At 41.1% G+C, this 21,229-nt stretch overlaps 1 protein-coding gene across 3 annotated transcripts in view; it reads right to left on the bottom strand.

Moving 5' to 3' along the window:
- ARFGEF3 (ARFGEF family member 3) overlaps positions 1 to 21,229 on the bottom strand; it is a 180,359-nt gene that overhangs the window by 94,866 nt on the left and 64,264 nt on the right. The window contains exons 5-6 of one of the 3 annotated variants that reach the window (XM_059400808.1): positions 19,825 to 19,893; positions 4,438 to 4,569 (exon numbers count right to left, since the gene is read on the bottom strand). In XM_059400808.1, coding sequence (XP_059256791.1) covers positions 4,438 to 4,569; positions 19,825 to 19,893 — 201 coding nt within the window. Of the gene's footprint in view, positions 1 to 1,351; positions 1,475 to 4,437; positions 4,570 to 19,824; positions 19,894 to 21,229 lie in introns of all 3 variants that reach the window. The other 2 variants (XM_059400810.1, XM_059400811.1) reach the window with 2 other exon arrangements.

Genomic DNA, 21,229 nt, shown 5'->3' with positions numbered 1-21,229 from the left:
TTTCATCACATTGCCATTTAGCAAGGATGAATTACGAATGTATGATTAATACAAGATTTTCAACGTCTTAGGTTTACTTATTTTAAAATGTGTTTTTAATGTTTTTTGGGTTTCTTTTCTTAGCATGTTTGCTATTTATAATTTGAATTTCCTTTTAACTACTATTTCCACGCTATAATACTCAAAATCCTAATTTAAGTGAAGTAGTTTTTAACAAAGGGTAACCTAAGGTAATACTCTCAAGATAAAACAATTTTTTAATATAAACTTGGGCTATGGACATAGCAAATGTAAAAATCTAAACAAACAAACAAACAAACAAAAACCAACAACCATTTAAAAAAAAGTGTTTGCATTTTCAGATTAGTGTGGCTTTTTCAAACCCTATCTGCTGCAGAGGCAAGAGACCAGCGACTTAGTTCTGGCTCTTTTACTGATAAGCTCATTCATTTTAGATTTCAATTTCACCTTTCTGGGCTTCATCTTCCTCATTTGTAAAATGAGGGCTAAAAGAATTTGACTAGAAAAATCCTAAGGTTCCACTCAACTGTAAAAATTAGAAAATAATTGAGGTTAAAAATTAGATAATTTAAGTTAAAATGAGAACTTCACTTTCATGAGAACTTCACTTCTATAAAGTTAACTTCTGAGATATTTCAGACCACCCCTGAGATTTTCTATTTTAGAGAATAATAAAGTGTTCATTTAAGAATACTCCTTGTAGATTTTTAAAGAATTTTAATCTGAATTATTCAGAAGCAGATAAAAAAAACCCACATCCCTATTTTAAAGAATTATCATCTCCTTCATTAACATTCCCCAAAGATAAAATATATGAGAAGCCAACAACATTTACATTTTTCTTGGGAACACTCATTTTAGACAGTCTGTTCAAGTTTAGATCAATAAGTGCCAATGGACTTTGGTGACAGAGAGAAGGCAAATCAAGCTTTACCTTGATGGTCCCAGAAGATGAAGAAAGATCTGGAACAATCTTTTAGTTAACAAAGAGCAACACACACCTAGCCTCAAAGCATGTAATTAATTGCTATTAATTTTGCCTAATTTTGAACTTCTGGTATTTGTTAGGATATTAACATAATATTTTTATATAAAATTTTCAATAATGACTAAAAAATGATAGGAACCATAAGGAAAAACAACTCTCAAAACTTTAAACAGACAAAAATATAAAGAGCTGAATTTATATAAATGAATATTCTTCTAAACCAAGTAAGCCTCCCCCACTGCTTCAGGAGGCCACCCTGGCAGCAGGTGGGAGAGGAGGGAGCATCGAGGGTGTGGGACACACAGCATGCAGTTACACAGAGACGCCGGCAAGCCCGCTCACCGTGTTCTCCTGCCTTTGTCGTAACTGTAAAGTCAAGTCACTCAGCATTTGACTGAGAGTTGCCCGCACAGCCGTGTTTATACTACGTTGGTGACAGCTACATATGTATGTCTCAATGCATACCTGGTAAAGAGATAAGATAGCAACATACACGCTCTGTAGATAACCAGTTCATTACCAACATGCTTTGGAATTAACCAGAGAGGACAGTAAATCCCTCTTGTACAGAAAGTCAGCCTGATTTAGGACTAATTATTGATGAGTACTATAAATCTTTAAAAATCCCTGAAAATTTGTTTTGAAGCCAATAGGCAAGTAACATTTTCCTAAAGATTATCACTCTCAAAACTTACTGTTCTGAGCAGCATAGGAGAATGCAAAGGAGTGATTTTTAGATATGCCAAGTAATTCTACTGAGAGCAAACTCAGGTGTCTGGAAATTAATCTGGAAAAACTCCTTCCATGGTCAAACAGGAACAGAATTTACTCACTCCTATGTTATGAAGTATGGGGAAAGGGCTGTTAATCCCTTTCTTTTGTACTGTAAACAGTGATCTTGGATTTACGCTCTAGCTGTGTTCTGGAAACCTGATACAAATGGACAATCGGCTGGGAAACTGAACAGCGTGGCTTAGGGTAAAAGTGTCTCTCCATGACTACGTTGCATCTGAATTGGAAAAACTATGGATGGACTTTAGAAACCTGGCGAGAAGTCACAGGTTTGGGTTTCCTGAGTGAATCTTGTCATTGCTCATGTCCTCTGAGAGACTTCCGCCAGCTCTGCTCATGGAGTTGTTATGGAAATTCTGGTTCCTCCGTGGTGGAAACATGGGGGCTCCTAAGCTAAGGTGACTGCACCCACCGAGGGGGCTCTCATCTCTTGTTTCAAGGCTGACATTTGAGACCTGCAGAGTAGCTGCTGGACGACTGCAAAGGCTCCTCCTTCCTGGGAGAGAGAAATGCCTGCCAGGGCCCTATTTCTCTTCCCTGTCGTGGATCTATTAAGCAGATGTCATACGAGTTGTGGCCTATGTGGGTCTTGTGAGTCTGAATGTCTACTGGGACCTGAATAGACTCCCTGATGGCTGCAAGCATGGAGAAATCTCAATTTGGGGATTTGATGATGATGATGTTTAATGTCATGACTTTGCAGATTTTATTTCCTCTAATTCTTCTGGAAGCTATAGGGATGGTCATAACAACAAAAGCATGCTTTAAATTTACCTGCTGCTTTCTGTCTATCAGGTGGGTCATCCTTTCCTGTTTACTAAGTATATTTAGACCCACAAAAAGAAAGAGATTTAATGTACCTTAATTATTTTTTGAGGGATAACTCTGAGATTATCTATAATCAAAATAAAGAGTTCTCACCTCCATGACAAACTTAATTTGATGGATAAGAAGGGAGATGGAAGAGATATTAAGTGTTAACCTTCATGGCCGCTATCGCTTATGCCGGAACATTCTTTTGGGCCTCACAGTCATAACTTTTCAGGAAAATTAATAATGTAAAAGTAAATAGTCTCCAACAGCTAAATTTATCTATTGAATCCTTAGTAGTCCGATTGAGGATTTACAACTCATAAATTTAATTGGAAATTGGCTTAGATTAATTTGTTTTTAGCTAAAAAAGAAAAGCAAATTCCAAAATAATTTATTTTTCAAATTGCCATCGAAGGGCATGTCAGTTTTAAATTCATTTTCTCCAATGATCATGGATTAGAATGTATGCAAAGGCACAAACTATACATCGGTATAGTATGTGGAATGCGTATACTTGGCATGTCATGAAATGATGTGCAAATGTGGGAAATACATCTAAATGAGTGCGGGGCATCACTTTGAGGCAACAAATGCTCTGGAGTGTCCTTCAGCAGAGAAGGACTACTCATGACTCAAAATTTAACAGTTTTCTTTAAATCCCATGTTCTCCCCAGAAATCTTCATAGCTATTGATCTTTAAGATCTCTGAGCTCTGACATTAATTGAAGGGGGATTTTGAAGCTGCAGAAGCATTAAAGATGAGAAAGTAGCTATTTTGAGAGCTAAACTCATACTCAGTCTAAGCATGCTTCTTTTAAATTCGGATAGCCATAGCGGCTCTACAACCTCCCTTCAAAAATTTCATTAGTCACTTTAGAGCCATGAATGAAAGCATGGAGGAACCAGAGTTTATGTAACGCACATGGTACTGTATCTGGGCAAGAACTTCCTAAATGCCAAATGCATTTCTTTGAGTTTTAACATCACCACCACTTCTAGTTGCTAATCCCAGGGGTACAACACTAGGAAGGACTCCTTGCATGCTTATATGGCTTAAAAAAAAAAAAAAAAGTATTAATCTGGGGCACCTGGGTGGCTCAGTCTGTTAAGCATCTGGCTGTTGATCTCTGCTCAGGTCTTGATCTCGGGGTTGTGAGTTCAAACCCCACATTGAGCTCTATTCTGGGTGTGTAGCCTACTTAAATAAATTTTAAAAAGGGTTAACCTAAGAAGCTCACTCTGCTTACAATGGATGTGTAAGTACTTACTATGATAAAAGGGTATCCTTTTAAATATAAAAATGACCATGTACCTAATAATATTACTATCTTTAATTCCACACAAAGAAATGCTCTATCAGCTATCTTGACATTTTCTTTAAAAAAAAAAAAAAGAAAAGAAAAAGAAAAAGAAAAAAAAAGGTTCTCATACTTTTTACAATCATAATAAATGGGTAAACCAGGAAGGGTCCTAGAAGGAAGGTTTTCATGACACACCTGACCACTATATTCCAAGCCAATGCTTTTTCCCTTTGTAAATGTTTTTCTGCCTCTACCTTAGGGTAGCGCTAAAATGAGCGCACTGAATCGGAGAAGTCGAGAGAATAGCGAGTCCAAAGGCAGGCTGAGTTTCTGGGAAAAGGCTCATCAATTTCCTCTTATAGTATTTCCAGTGGCACTTCTACCGCTCATCAATTTCCTCTTATAGTATTTCCAGTGGCACTTCTACCTCCCCATGCCCTTTGCTTTCGTAGTGCAGAGTTTGACCCTTAAGGACCCTAATCCTGTATCTCTACCAGACGCTTAAAGGGCCAAGTTAAATACCTTGTGAAAAGCCACAGGCCCCTGATGGCCAGGGAATGCACGAAGACACAGGGCAGTGAGGAGTTTCGTAACGGACTTTTTAGCCATTTCATGCATTTGCGGACGTCCAGCTTTATGGCATGCGAAACACAACTGAGGGCAAAACCACAGAGTTAATAAAGCAAAACAAATGCCGAAAGCAGAAGGAAAAAGAACAAGAAAACATAAGTCTGCAAGCCATACATAAGCAACCAGAGTAAGAAGTATCCTCAAGTAAGAAGATGGATAAATAACAGTACACGGTTAAACCCAGGGCAGAATTATTATCACTTAATACAAAGCAAAATAATAGAATGTAATTGATACTCAGCGTTGGCCAAAGTGATGACAAATTTTAAAGTAGCCGCCGCAAGAGAAATCAGTTTAGCTTGGCAAAATACATATGACCTTCACTTTGTTGAACTGAGCATTTGCCTTCTCTTTCCTATCTGAATGGGGTTCCTGGCACAGCTTTGTTAAATCTGTGTATGATACTGAGTAACAAGTTCCATAAACAGATCGGATAGTGTGTTTTCAATGGGAAAATTTTATGGAGATGAAAAATAATGTATGGTGATAAAAAATAGAAAGATCAAAGGCTGAGCTACAAGAAAGCAAAAGAAATGTCTTTTTATATAGGGAAGTTATGAAAGCTTGTTGATCACATTGGAACCATAGACGATTTTGACCATTACTACAAGTCTCAACTCTACACTGAATCATGATGACAACCTGATGGCCAAGGCGCTTCCAGGTGAACAGCTGTAACAGGCGGGAATGTGACAGAAGGCACCTCAGGAAATGGTTCCTGCTGAGACGCACACACGCACACACAGACACACACCCCAACACACACAATAACTGAAGTTATTATTCCTAAGGAATATGTGTATAAGTAAGCCGAACCCCCATGCAGGGTTGGGATCTGTGTTCATTTTCCTTTTGGAAATTTTTCAAGTGTCCAAGCATACGTGGACACCTCTGACTATGATTTCCCTTTTCCTCCTCCATATTCCTCTTGGCTTAAGCTGGCATATTAAAATGGCTTAAGGCACCTCAACCTTTAATTCCTGCACCGGGGTCCCCAGAAGTTCTACTGAACTCTAGCCCTGCCCTATGAACTAGCCCAAATGAAGTAGAGAGGATCTCTGAACCACTCTATGTGTCTTCTAACTCCATGCAAGTTCTTTAAGAACTGTGTAAGTCAGACGTTACAGGGAAGTGGGGAAAATCTTTGCAAAAGGACTCGTTTGCTCAAAGCCCATCCAGCAGCAAATAAGCAGAGAACAGACACTTCCAAGGAGTCAAATCAGAGTCAGTAAAGACAGGCCCGGAAGGAAGAAAAGAAAGGTTTCCAGAAGGGAGAGTGGAGATGCTCCTCCTTAGAACAGGATTTCCTTACTTCAGTGGCCTCAGCCAGTTTGATACAACAGTCTGGGCTCCCTTGTCCAGTTTTCTTGCGAGGAGGTGGGGTTACTCCTCCCAGTTTTAGGTGGAACATAACAAAAAAGATGCTTCCAAGAAAAACTGACTGGGTTCCTGTGTACTTTTCCTCTGGATTTTATCTGCAGACTAATCTGCTCCTTAACTGTAGAATATTTAATTTGCTGTATGTCTCAAGAATAATGCTACTACATCAAACTAAAAGAACCAAAACGTATCACTGAACATTCAGGAGTTAGAAGTCAGCCCAATTAAAAAAAAAATACTTTAGTGACAACTAAAATCATTAAATCGGTATCTCTGGTAGCAGGTCTTCAGCCTTAATGGTTTTGAACTCCCATGGAGTAACAAGGAACACTAAATGAAACTATAAACATATAAACATCAGGTCATGTGATGCTAGCATAAAGCTCAGAGAAGATAAGCTGAATATCGATGCATAAAGATACCCAAGAAGGTGGCGCATGCCTGCCAGTCTCTTGGATCTGTGGTCACAAAAAGAGTAAAATTCTTCAGTACTATGCTTCACACGTGAGAACACCACACCGCTGCTTTCTAACTAAGCACTGTGGTGAAGATCCAAGGTGGATGAGACGGCCTACGAATGTCAGGTGGTTGCCAATATTATTACGGCAAGATTCTACCAACATTTTCTAAGACTAATAGTAGCGAAGAAGCAACATAATACAGTGGTTAACAGCCCATATTTGAAATATAAAAAGTCTGAATTTGAATGTCTAGCTGTAGAAACTTGGATAGCAAATTATTCTCACTTTTCATGGGATTCTTCATCTGCCTTGGTTGGGGTAAAAATGAGAGGAGAATGTACAGAAAACAACTTATTGACACACACTAGCGACTCCGTAGCTAGTAGCTACCATTATTAGCTGGTTATTATTATTAACCAGTGTTTGGCAGTTGAGGGATGGATGGACAGATGGAGTGAAAGAGGGAGGACCCTGAAACTAAGAACCTTAAACAAGAATGTTCTTTGAGACACTTTGCTTGGGCTTGATAGGATAAAAGACTGGAAGTTTCCCACAAGTCAGTAAGATTGAACCAGCAAATACACATTTATAAACAAGGCTTTCTCACTTTGAAAAATTCCTCAGAGAAACCTTGAGCAGGCTTGAGAATACACCCTGAAACTTTCCAAAGAAACAACATTAACCGTTTTCAAATTCATTCCACAGAACTTCTGGCTATGACTTCTCTTCTTCCTTTACCCAAAGACTTTGTCAATTTTTACTCCCACAGCTTCTTCCAATATTAAGTTACTACCTCTGGAAAACTCAACAGCAAATCTGCTCATTTGGGCATCATGCTAGGAGAAATCTTGGTCTAGATTTCAACCAATGGCAAGAAGGATTATGTATCCATAGGGAGTTTTTATTTCTGATTATTCATGAAATTGAACAGAAAACACATATTTCATAATTACCCATTTCTAAATTTGACAATATGTCTTATTCTTCCTGTATCATGAAAAACTGTGATCTGAAAAACGTTCATTATTAACAGTTTAATTAAACAAGTTAACGTGAGACATACAAATGAAAGTTTATTTACATTTCGAGTGCTTAATGATCCTTTTACTGTTTCAACAGTGCCTTGGGGGAAATGGCCTAATTCTTCATAGTTAAGTACACATGCCTATTTCCTGATCAACAGGTTTCAGGGTAAACACTGTTCTTGAGTAAAAGTCACCCTTCCAGCAGGGTAAGAAAGAAGAGGATGTCTGGATTTTTTCTCAACATTTCCACAGGAGTTTTAAATGGTTTAAATGCTTTTTTTTATAAAATTGTTTCCCAAGCTAATAGCAAAAGTGACAATACAACATTCTTTTTTCATTAAGTTAAAGACTTATTTTTCATTAAGTTAAAGGCTTATTTTTATGAAAAGTTCAGATACAACTAAGAAAGCTTCCAGGAGCTAACTGGTGGTTTTAGGCTGAGATGTCCTGCTTTCGAAACCAAGATGCAGATTTTCAAAGGCTAAATGAGCAGGTGAGAATCTACAAAATCACTGCACCGAACTCTAAAGAATGCAATTTTTTTTTTTTTGTGGCAGTATAATTTTCTTACATAGTTAATTCTTTCTGTTGATGCAAAATCATTTCTTTTTTTTTTTTTTATATCCTGACACTTTACTGAATTCCTGTATAATTTTCTTACATAGTTAATTCTTTCTGTTGATGCAAAATCATTTCTTTTTTTGGGGGGAGGGATGGATACAGATTTTTTATTCCCTTTTTTGTTCTTTTTTAAAGAGGGCTTTGTGAACTCAGCAGCATTTTCATGTTTTTTTTTTTTTAAATTTTTAAATTTTTTTATAAACTTATAATATATTTTTATCCCCAGGGGTACAGGTCTGTGAATCGCCAGATTTACACACTTCACAGCACTCACCAAAGCACATACCCTCCCCAATGTCCATAACCCCACCCCCCTTCTCCTAACCCCCCTCCCCCCAGCAACCCTCAGTTTGTTTTGTGAGATTAAGAGTCACTTATGGTTTGTCTCCCTCCCAGTCCCATCTTGTTCCATTTATTCTTCTCCTACCCCCTTAAGCCCCCATGTTGCATCACCAATTCCCCATATCAGGGAGATCATATGATAGTTGTCTTTCTCTGCTTGACTTATTTCGCTAAGCATGATACGCTCTAGTTCCATCCACGTTGTCGCAAATGGAAAGATTTCATTTCTTTTGATGGCTGCATAGTATTCCATTGTGTATATATACCACTTCTGTTGATGGACATCTAGGTTCTTTCCATAGTTTGGCTATTGTGGACATTGCTGCTATAAACATTCGGGTGCACGTGCCCCTTTGGATCACTACGTTTGTATCTTTAGGGTAAATACCCAGTAGTGCAATTGCTGGGTCATAGGGCAGTTCTATTTTCAACATTTTGAGGAACCTCCATGCTGTTTTCCAGAGTGGTTGCACCAGCTTGCATTCCCACCAACAGTGTAGGAGGGTTCCCCTTTCTCCTCATCCTCGCCAGCATCTGTCATTTCCTGACTTGTTAATTTTAGCCATTCTTACTGGTGTGACATGATATCTCATTGTGGTTTTGATTTGTATTTCCCTGATGCCGAGTGATAGGGAGCACTTTTTCATGTGTCTGTTGGCCATCTGGATGTCTTCTTTGCAGAAATGTCTGTTCATGTCCTCTGCCCATTTCTTGATTGGATTATTTGTTCTTTGGGTGTTGAGTTAGCTAAGTTCTTTATAGATTTTGGACACTAGTCCTTTATCTGATATGTCATTTGCAAATATCTTCTCCCATTCTGTCAGTTGTCTTTTGGTTTTAACTGTTTCCTTTGCTGTGCAGAAGCTTTTGCTCTTGATAAAATCCCAATAGTTCATTTTTGCCCTTGCTTCCCTTGCCTTTGGCGATGTTCCTAGGAAGATGTTGCTGAGGCTGAGGTCAAAGAGGTTGCTGCCTGTGTTCTTCTCAAGGATTTTGATGGATTCCTTTCGCACATTGAGGTCCTTCATCCATTTTGAGTCTATTTTCGTGTGTGGTGTAAGGAAATGGTCCAATTTCATTTTTCTGCATGCGGCTGTCCAATTTTGCCAACACCATTTATTGAAGAGGCTGTCTTTTTTCCATTGGACATTCTTTCCTGCTTTGTCGAAGATTAGTTTACCATAGAGTTAAGGGTCTATTTCTGGGATCTCTATTCTGTTCCATTGATCTATGTGTCTGTTTTTGTGCCAGTACCATGCTGTCTTGATGATGACAGCTTTGTAATAGAGCTTGAAGTCCGGAATTGTGATGCCACCAACATTGGCTTTCTTTTTCAACATTCCTTTGGCTATTTGAGGTCTTTTCTGGTTCCAAATAAATTTCAGGATTATTTGTTCCATTTCTTTGAAAAGATGGATGGTACTTTGATAGGAATTGCATTAAATGTGTAGATTGCTTTAGGTAGCATAGACGTTTTCACAATATTTATTCTTCCAATCCAGGAGCATGGAACATTTTTCCATTTCTTTGTGTCTTCCTCAATTTCTTTCAGGAATAGTTTATAGTTTTCTGAGTATAGATTCTGTGCCTCTTTGGTTAGGTTTATTCCTAGGTATCTTATGGTTTGGGGTGCAACTGTAAATGGGACTGACTCCTTAATTTCTCTTTCTTCTGTCTTGTTGTTGGTGTAGAGAAATGCAACTGATTTCTGTGCATTGATTTTATATCCTGACACTTTACTGAATTCCTGTACAAGTTCTAGCAGTTTTGGAGTGGAGTCTTTTGGGTTTTCCACCTATAGTATCATATCATCTGCGAAGAGTGATAGTTTGACTTCTTCTTTGCCGATTTGGATGCCTTTAATTTCCTTTTGTTGACTGATTGCTGAGGCTAAGACTTCTAGTACTATGTTGAATAACAGTGGTGATAATGGACATCCCTGCCGTGTTCCTGACCTTAGCGGAAAAGCTTTCAGTTTTTCTCCATTGAGAATGATATTTGCGGTGGGTTTTTCATAAATGGCTTTGATAATATTGAAGTATGTGCCCTTGATCCCTACACTTTGAAGAGTTTTGATCAGGAAGGGATGCTGTACTTTGTCAAATGCTTTTTCAGCATCTATTGAGAGTATCATATGGTTCTTGTTCTTTCTTTTATTGATGTGTTGTATCACATTGATTGATTTGTGGATGTTGAACCAATCTTGCAGCCCTGGAATAAATCCCACTTGGTCGTGGTGAATAATCCTTTTAATGTACTGTTGAATCCTATTGGCTAGTATTTTGGTGAGAATTTTTGCATCTGTGTTCATCAAGGATATTGGTCTATAGCTCTCTTTTTTGATGGGATCCTTGTCTGGTTTTGGGATCAAGGTGATGCTGGCCTCATAAAATGAGCTTGGAAGTTTTCCTTCCATTTCTATTTTTTGGAACAGTTTCAGGAGAATAGGAATTAGTTCTTCTTTAAATGTTTGGTAGAATTCCCCCAGGAAGCCATCTGGCCCTGGGCTTTTGTTTGTTTGGAGATTTTTAATGACTGTTTCAATCTCCTTACTGGTTATGGGTCTGTTCAGGCTTTCTATTTCTTCCTGGTTCAGTTGTGGTAGTTTATATGTCTCTAGGAATGCATCCATTTCTTCCAGATTGTCAAATTTGTTGGCGTAGAGTTGCTCATAGTATGTTCTTTTAATTGTTTGTATTTCTTTGGTGTTAGTTCTGATCTCTCCTCTTTCATTCATGATTTTATTTATTTGGGTCCTTTCTCTTTTCTTTTTGTTAAGTCTGGCCAGGGGTTTATCAATTTTACTAATTCTTTCAAAGAACCAGCTCCTAGTTTCGTTGATTTGTTCTATTGTTTTTTTTGGTTTCTATTTCATTGATTTCTGCTCTCATCTTTATGATTTCTCTTCTCCTGCTGGGTTTAGGGTTTCTTTCTTGTTCTTTCTCCAGCTCCTTTAGGTGTAGGGTTAGGTTGTGTACCTGAGACCTTTCTTGTTTACTGAGAAAGGCTTGTACCCCTATATATTTTCCTCTCAGGACTGCCTTTGCTGTATCCCACAGATTTTGAACCGTTGTGTTTTCATTATCATTTGTTTCCATGATTTTTTTCAATTCTTCTTTAATTTCCTGGTTGACCCATTCATTCTTTAGAAGGATGCTGTTTAGTCTCCATGTATTTGGGTTCTTTCCAAACTTCCTCTTGTGGTTGAGTTCTAGCTTCAGGGCATTGTGGTCTGAAAATATGCAGGGTATGATCCCAATCTTTTGATACCAGTTGAGTCCTGATTTAGGACCAAGGATGTGATCTATTCTGGAGAATGTTCCATGTGCACTAGAGAAGAATGTGTATTCTGTTGCTTTGGGATGAAATGTTCTGAATATATCTGTGATGTCCATCTGGTCCAGTTTGTCATTTAAGGCCTTTATTTCCTTGTTGATCTTTTGCTTGGATGATCTGTCCATTTCAGTGAGGGGAGTGTTAAAGTCCCATACTATTATTTTATTATTGTCGATGTGTTTCTTTGATTTTGTTATTAATCGGTTCATATAGTTGGCTGCTCCCACGTTGGGGGCATAGATATTTAAAATTGTTAGATCTTCTTGTTGGACAGACTCTTTGAGTATGATATAGTGTCCTTCCTCATCTCTTATTATAGTCTTTGGCTTAAAATCTAATTGATCTGATATAAGGATTGCCACTCCTGCTTTCTTCTGATGTCCATTAGCATGGTAAATTCTTTTCCACCCCCTCACTTTAAATCTGGAGGTGTCTTCAGGCTTAAAATGAGTTTCTTGGAGGCAACATATAGATGGGTTTTGTTTTTTTTTATCCATTCTGATACCCTGTGTCTTTTGATTGGGGCATTTAGCCCATTAACATTCAGGGTAACTATTGAGAGATATGAATTTAGTGCCATTGTATTGCCTGTAAGGTGACTGTTACTGCATATTGTCTCTGTTCCTTTCTGATCTACCACTTGTAGGCTCTCTCTTTGCTTAGAGGACCCCTTTCAATATTTCCTGTAGAGCTGGTTTGGTGTTTGCAAATTCTTTCAGTTTTTGTTTGTCCAGGAAGCTTTTAATCTCTCCTTCTATTTTCAATGATAGCCTAGCTGGATATAGTATTCTTGGCTGCATGTTTTTCTCGTTTAGTGCTCTGAATACATCATGCCAGCTCTTTCTGGCCTGCCAGGTCTCTGTGGATAAGTCTGCTGCCAATCTAATATTTTTACCATTGTATGTTACAGACTTCTTGTCCTGGGCTGCTTTCAGGATTTTCTCTTTGTCACTAAGACTTGTAAATTTTACTATTAGGTGATGTGGTGTGGCCTATTCTTATTGATTTTGAGGGGCGTTCTCTGAACCTCCTGAATTTTATGCTTGTTCCCTTTGCCATATTGAGGAAATTCTCCCCAATAATTCTCTCCAGTATACCTTCTGCTCCCCTCTCTCTTTGTTCTTCTTCTGGAATCCCAATTATTCTAATGTTGTTTCATCTTATGGTGTCACTTATCTCTCGAATTCTCCCCTCGTGGTCCAATAGCTGTTTTTCCCTCTTTTGCTCAGCTTCTCTATTCTCTGTCAGTTGGTCTTCTATATCGCTAATTCTTTCTTCTGCCTCATTTATCCTAGCAGTGAGAGCCTCCATTTTTGATTGCACCTCATTAATTGCTTTTTTGATTTCAACTTGGTTAGATTTTAATTCTTTTATTTCTCCAGAAAGGGCTTTTATATCTCCCGAGAGGGTTTCTCTAATGTCTTCCATGCCTTTTTCGAGCCCGGCTAGAACCTTGAGAATTGTCATTCTGAACTCTAGATCTGACATATTACCAATGTCTGTATTGATTAGGTCCCTAGCCTTTGGTACTGCCTCTTGTTCTTTTTTTTTGTGGTTAGTTTTTCTGCCTGGTCATTTTGTCTAGATAAGAGTTATGAAGGAGCAAGTAAAATACTAAAAGGGTGGCAACAACCCCAGGAAAATAAGCTTTAACCAAATCAGAAGAGATCCGGGGGCGAAAAGGGATAAAAAGAGGTTCAGAAAAAAAGAAAGGCAAAAAAAAAGAAAAAAAATGAATTAAAAAAAGAAAACAAATAAAGAAAAGTATAAAAAAGAGAAAAAATATATTTGATGATCTAGTTAAAAAGACGTTAAAAAAGAAAAGGGTAAAAGTTAAAAATAATTGTAGCCGAAGAAGAGAAAAAAAATGAAAAAGAAAAAAAATTAAATTAACTGCAAGACTAAAGAATCATAGGGAGAAAGCCATGAGTTCCATGCTTTGCTTTCTCCTCCTCTGGAATTCTGCTGCTCTCCTTGGTATTGAAACCGTACTCCTTGGTAAGTGAACTTGGTCTTGGCAGGATTTCTTGTTGATCTTCTGGGGGAGGGGCCTGTTGTAGTGATTCTCAAGTGTCTTTGCCCCAGGAGGAATTGCACCACCCTTAGCAGGGGCCGGGCTGAGTAATCCGCTTGGGTTTGCTTTCAGGAGCTTTTGTTCCCTGAGTGCTTTCCGTAGAGTTACAGAGGACGGGAACACAAATGGCGGCCTCCTGGTCTCCCGCCTGGAGGAGCCGAGAGCCCGGGGCCCCAGTCTTCAGTGCGCCCTCAGAGAACAGCGCCCAGTTACTCCCGTCTGCCTGACCTCCGGCCGCGCTCCGAGCTCACCGAGCCTGTGACCGGTTCAAGGTAACACCGAGCTGTGAGCTTACTGTCGGCTCTGTCTCTGTAGCTGGCTTCCCCTTTCTAATACATGTAAGCTCTGTGACACTCAGACACCTCTGGTCCTTCTGTCACCCTGCGGGACCTGAGGCCACGCTGACCCCGCGTGGGCTTCACCCCGGTTTAGCCTCTGGAGCGATGTCCCTCAGCGGAACAGACTTTTAAAAGTCCCGATTTTGTGCGTCGTTGCTCCGCCGCTTGCTGGGAGCCGGCCGCTCCCCCCCCCCCCCCTCCATCTTCCCGTCGCTTTGGATTCACTTCTCCGCCGGTCCTACCTTTCAGAAAGTGGTTGTTTTTCTGTTTACAGAATTGCTGTTCTTCTTCTCTTTGATCTGCCGATGGATTTTTAGGTGTTTGCAATCTTTAGATAAGCGATCTAGCTGATCTTGTGCTAGCTGAAGTAGTCTCAGTCTGCCACTTCTCAGGCATCTTGACTCCTCCTCTGCAAAATCATTTCTTAAGTGACTACTACGGTGGGAATTGAAAGGTTCTGAGCTATTTTGCAAATTTGAGGAATGATACAGGCCAGTGAGAAAAGTGTTTTTTCCTCTCTTTTGGAGCTAATGTAAACCATGATTTCAGATGGTCCTACTATTTTTCTTTCTTAAATTATCTATATATGAGTCATCTAATAATTTAGTATTTGTAACTACGGATCCATATGCTTATAAATTGTTGCTGTGCTTTTCATATAAATAGATCTGCTCAGCCTGTGCCAGATTACAGAATTACAGAGTAAGGTGGGGGCATTCCCCTCTCCCCTTTTTAAAGGCTGACAGTGGGCCTTATGGTGAAAATCCATGCCTTCAGAATCACCTGGGAAGTGTTACTAAAAATAAGATATGTCCCACTGAGGAACAGTGGGACACCCTGCAGCAGATTAGACCCTTAAAGCATAAGAAATACACTTGATATATATCAAGCACTGACAAATGGGAAGGGGAAAGTGTGGAGGTGGTCTGGCAGGAGATGAAGGGTGGGAGGGATAGGAAAATTAAAACCTTGTACTTATCAAGGGATCATGGTCGAGGGGATGCTGCTGCTGGTAGGATTCCATACCTGGTTGGGGAAGACGGTGCTCACCTGGGTTTTAGATCATTTAAAAGGAGGTTATACTGATATTCAAACGTGGTACTGTTTCCCAAACTTGAGTAGGCCCATGAATCACAAGAGGGCTCTAACTAGAAAGCAGATTCTTACTCATGAGTCTGGGATGGGGCCTGCGTTTCTGTGTTTCTAACAAGGTCCCAGCAGCTGCTGATGCCTCTGGTCAGTGGACCATACTCGGAGGTTTTATGGCGAAGGCTGGTGGGAGAGAAGAGTCACCATCAGGATGGCTATTCTCAACCTGACGTCCCCAGCACAATTACCGGGGACCTCTTGCAAAATGTGTAAGCACAGGTCCCCCCAGGAGGGAACAACTCAGATTTTCTGGGGCAACCCTACACATCTTATTTTTACTAACACTTCCCAGGTGATTCTAACATGAAGCCATTTGATGAGAACCACCAATGCGGGAGGAAGGCTCCAAAGGTTGGTGGCTGTAAGTGTCCCACACAGAACAGGGGGTTTCAGGAGTGCAAAGAGCAAAAGCCAAAACTTAGTCAAGGAACTACTGCAAACAGCCAACCTTATAGAGGATCATAAGTAACCTTTTAGAAGCCTATCCCTTGTTCTGATCTTTGATCATTGTTAGTCAATGCTGTGTACTATTCACTTCATCAAAAGACATATTTTCAAGATAAAAGGTAAGGCTAGTTTAACTCCAACACTGTGTCTGCACAGTATTCATCCCTGAGCACGGTTTGGGATAAAGGGAGGTGGGTAGCCTCTAGAAGCGTTCCACCATTTACAGAGGAGGTCATCAGGGCCCCCCAGGATGAGGGGGCTTCCACAGCCAAGCTGTGTGCTGTGTGCTGCACGGTGTGAAGGGCAGAAGCCCAGTCAGACCTGCTGGTCTCGCCTCGTAGTTCCACCACTGCTGAGCTATCTGACTTTTGGGATGTTGGTGGCCCCCTCTCAGTCTGTCAAAGATGGATAAGAGGATTTCCTGCTTCACAGAACTGCTGTGTGGATTATATGATTTCCTGTAGGCAGAGCTTTTAAAACAGCGACTGGCCCAGAGTAAGTGCTAAATGAACATGAAGGACAGCTATAGAACATTGTCTTTGAGCTGATGTACTTGTCTCTCGCCATAACCAGGGACATGATATGTTCTCGTGCCTCCCCAGAATTACCAGCTCTGAGAGAGAGTGGCCACTGAGGGCTCAGAACTAGAACTGATGCCTCGTAGAAATAGGTGGGGCGGTGGGCAGGCCTGATGGATAAATGGTCACTATTCTTCTCCAAGGGAGGCAAATGCTCCAGGGTGTGTCTCTTGTCTGCTCTGGGACGGAAGCCCCAGGTCTAGCATCTGTGGGGCTCGTCATGCTTGGGGTCACTCTTCCTCTCTCAGCAGACTGGTTTGGAAATGTCCTTCCCGTGGACTGGCCTGACAGAGGAGCAGGATTCTTACTCTCCTAAACACGAGATCTATGCCAGGTCTGTACTAGCACAGAGTAGCAATTCTGCATGTTGCCATTTATTAAGGCACTTCGAAATGGTGACTCCTGAGGTGCCTGGGTGGCTCAGTCATTAAGCATCTGCCATCCATTCAGGTCATGATCCTGGGGTCATGGGATCAGGCCCCGCATCAGGCTGCTTACTCAGTGGGGAGTCTACTTCTCTCTCTCCCAGAGCCAAAGTCAAATAAGTAAATAAAATCTTTAAAAAGAAATGGTGACTCCCCCGGCCATGACAGTGCAGTCTCCACAGCCCTGCTCTGTCCACGGACCAGAGCAAGGTGGCAGATGGAGGGAGGCATGGGAGACCTGGCTGACTAAACTGGGTCCCACTGTGAACAGGGAGGTGGAAGGGCCTGCCTGTGGGCCTGCAGGAGAGGCAGAGCTTAAAACATCATGTGGGGGCCTGCACCCTAATGGGAGACCCCCACCACCCAATACATGACGGACTGTTCATTTTCAAGATCTTCACCGAGTCCTTCCGAATTCCAGAGAATATGGTCTCGAGCCTTTGTCATAAACCCTGAAGTTCACATGAGCATGGGGAACAACACGTTTTTCTGTGATAGTGTGACCCCGGCTTCACAACCTTCATACAGTTGTCCTGCTAGGGACTCTTCCCCAACTAAAGGATCACAGAGGGCCGGAACGGGACATGGAGAGCTAGTTAGCTAGTTACCGCTCCCACAGGAAGCCGCCTGATCGATGCCCCATCCTTTCAGGGTCCTGGCCAGATCAGCACTGTCCAGTGGACCGTGGACGTCATCATCAAGTGCAGCTCCTGACAGCAGTGGCGTGAACTTACTGCGAGGCTGGGTCTGCCCCAACAGCTTCGCACGTGGATTCTCTCCCCCTTGTCCAAATGGCACAAGCACACAGCTAACACTGACTTCACAGAAAACAAACACAGGGCTGGGGAGGTAGCCAAGGCAACACAGCAGGTGGGCAGGAGGTGGGAGCGCTGGGGTTTACATCCAAACAGTGCTCCTCCAGAGCCCAGAGCACCACTTCTCCCTTCCTGCCATGGCCACCGCTAACCTGGAAGACCTCTGTCTCTATATTGCTTTGGGGCGGAGAGTTTTTTTTTTCTTTTCCAAAAAACAAAACAAAAAAAGCTTTGTTTTTCCTTTGTAGATTTTGGTAGAGACCACTGTGTTTTGATGCTTTATTCTATCTAGAAAGGCCTGCGGAGTCTCTATTCTGCGTTCTAACTACCTGCCGTAAACAGCCTGAGCTTGGGCACCACATGGCAGTGTGTGTCCACTGCTCAGGAATGACGTCTGTCAAAGATGGATAATTGCATTCAAACACTGGTTCCTGGGAGGATGGTAAAGGCAACCTTCTCCTTCTCTGGAAGGCAGCTTGGGAAACCCTGGTAGCTCTCTCTCCCCTCTTGAAGGTCCTGAAACAACCTGTGCCCCATCCCCCTCCTCCCAAACTTCCATCAGCTGGGGTGTGGGGGGTGGGGACTGGCTAGGCAGGAACAGCTGCTTTCCCTTCTCACCCTTCATATGGCAAAGGGCTAACAGGCTACTTAGATGCCAATTTGTTTTCTTGCTCTAATTAGAAACTACATTTGTCATTTAAAAAGCGAACTGACACGTACTGAAAATAGTCCAAATTATCCAGAGCGGAGGCTGGTAATTGCCAGGGGCTGACGGGAGGGGAGGGTAGAGAGTTACTCTTCAATGGGTCTAAAGTTTTAGTTACACAAGATGAGTAAGTTCTAAACATCTGCCGAGCGACATGGTGCCTGTAGTTAACATTACTGCACTGTACACTTAGAAATGTGTTAAGGTAGATTTTGTGTTAAGTGTTCTTACCACACACACAACAAAAAAGGGAACCTGCAAATAATAGGAATACTCACAGGAGTCCCTTAAAAATCGCCTGAAAAATATTACTGATAGATAGTTCTGTTTCTTTACCTATACGGAGTAAAACATAAATAGGTTAAAGAAAGGTGTTCTTTCTACCTATACAAATACACATTTGGGAATTTACATTGTAGTTAGAAGTCAGCTAATCATTTCTTGTTCTTTTGATAGATACATAAAAATGTTCAATGTGCTCAAAAATAACTTTCTCTTACTCTTCACTCTTTTAAGGCACACGATACCATAAAAGGCACAAGTAGAGGACAATAGAAATACTACTCGTGATAGGGTTAACTATGTGAGATGATGGATATTTTAATTAGCTTCACTGTGGTAATTATTTCACAATATGTATGTATATCAAAACACTAAATTGTAGACTTAAAATACATAGAATTTTTGTCTATTATATATCAACAATGAGAGAAAGAAAAAAAGAAAACATGTCCAAAATGCTACATTTCTACCTGGTATACTCAAGAAATGATGATCATTTCTATAAAAAAAACATGTATACCCCTGAGTGCTGACAGTTGAGCTTTTTCTTCCTAATTTCAGAATTCAGATTATCATTGCCTCTTTGAGGTCTGCACATGTATTCCTGTCAAAACACATGAATCCTGAAGATACTCTTTTCAAGAAATGGAAGGAAAATTATTCTAAGTGTATTAAAGTATAGCTTTGGAATGTTGACATTTCCAAAAGCCAGAGGCATCTGCCAGGCACTGGAGAAGCCAAGAATTCTGTTGGACATACTTTTGGGAGTGCTGGAAGGCGCACAGTTCCCTAGCCTGCAACACAGATGGGAAAGAGAAGGCTTTCCAATGATAGTTACAAAATGTGTTCATTGGGCTTTAGGAGACGGGCCTGGAATTTCATCAATAAACGTCTCTTTCACTCTCGTACCTGGTTTCTTGAAAACCATTTTTTTAAAAATCAAATGCTTTTCAATTATTCTTAAGAAAAATAGACTCAGAAAGCAAAAGGAGGCGCAGCGCCTAGGTACAGAAGCTTTGGGACAACCAGTACTGTTATTTCCATTTTAAAACCTCAAATGAAGCAAACCAAAGCATGCAGAAGAGCATTATGACCAAGGGTGACAGAGCCCACAGCCTGTTTCCTACAGATCAATTCTTTAGTGGAAACTCCCCAAGGTAATGATCAGAGAAGGTCTCACCCTACTGCTGGGCCTCAGTTCCCCTCCTCCCTGGACTTCTCCCAGCCTGGGGGAGGCAGCTGTGAGCAGGCAGCCAGGGAACACAGCACATGCTCACTGGGAGGAGGGGGCACTACTCACCTCTGCAATCTTCAGCACCGCGCTCCCGTTCAGGTCGAATGTCGGGGTGTAGGTGATGCAGAGTAACACCTTTAGCAACGGGGAGATGAGCAAGGAAGAGAGAAGGGGTTAAAATTTAAGAAATAAAGAGAAACGTGGGGCACGTGGGTGGCTCAGTTGTTAAGTGTCTGCCTTCAGCTCAGGTCATGATCCCAGGGTTCTGGGATGAACCCCGCATCTGGCTCCTGGCTCCCTGCTCGGCAGGAAGCCTGTTTCTCCCTCTCCCACTCTCTCTGCTTGTGTTCTGTCTCTCGCTGTGTCTCTCTGTCACATAAATAAATAAAATCTTAAAAAAATTTAAAAAATAAACAGAAATATGATTTCACATATCATTTGTGTAGCCCTGTTTTCATGCCTCCTTTGCTTTTTGCTTTATTTTAATTTACTCAGTTATTTATTTAAAGTTTTTTTTATTTGACAGAGAGTGAGCACAAGCAGGAGAAGTGGCAGGCAGAAGGAGAGGAAGAAGCAGGCTCCTTGCTGAGCAGGGAGCCCGATGCAGGATCTGATCCCAGGACTCTGGGATCATGAACTGAGTCAAGGCAGATGCTTAACCTATTGAGCCACCCGGGCACCCCTGCTCTTTGCTTTATCTAACGTTTCTTCCCATGCTACTCACTGCTCTCTAATGAGTGGCTGCACATTGCTCAGTAAAACAGAGACTAATACTATAAGTAAAGGGAGCTACCCTCTCCCCGCAGGGAATGGCCACTGCAAGAATGGCCAGAAAAAGCATTCCTCAGTAACTTTAGGAGGTCCGTCTGATAATAACAGGCTCAGTGCTATGCACAGTGTGTGAATTACCTAGGTTGATACTTTCAGTAAATGTGATGATTTTATTGTCCTTATTTCCCTGACAGGGAAATTGATGCTTAGAAAGATTAAGTCACCTAAGACCATACAAGTAACAAGCACTACAGCTGAGATTTGAACCCAGGGAATTGAACTCCATGCCCTGAACCACCATGCAATCTGTCCTGTCCTCTTCCTAGACCCAGACATCATCGTACTTTCTGTTCCTGTTCCCCTCCCAAATCCCCAAGGGATTAGAAATCCTTTAGCAGACACTTCCTCTTCCTTCCTATAACGTCCCCCAAGATGCTGCCCAGCGTTTATCGTTCATCTCAGGTGACCCTTACTCTACAAGATAGACAACGAGTTAGAGACATTTGCAAGATCTTTAACGACCATTAAAAATTTTCACTTTGTATCTGTAGAGCTATCACAGAACAGATGGACAAAAGCCTGCAGCATTTTAAAAATTGCTTCTAACTTTGTAGATAAGAGGCAAGACTCTTGCTTTCTGTCCTTTGACTTGCGGCACTGTGAATTTTCTCCCTGCTAGTCTGAGATAAAACTGCTGGTG

The sequence above is a fragment of the Mustela nigripes genome, chromosome 5 (assembly GCF_022355385.1).
Source record: "Mustela nigripes isolate SB6536 chromosome 5, MUSNIG.SB6536, whole genome shotgun sequence".
NCBI classification, from domain to species: domain Eukaryota; kingdom Metazoa; phylum Chordata; class Mammalia; order Carnivora; family Mustelidae; genus Mustela; species Mustela nigripes.
The sequence above is the reverse complement of the archived record's forward strand: the minus strand, read 5'-3'. Positions and strand labels throughout refer to the sequence as shown.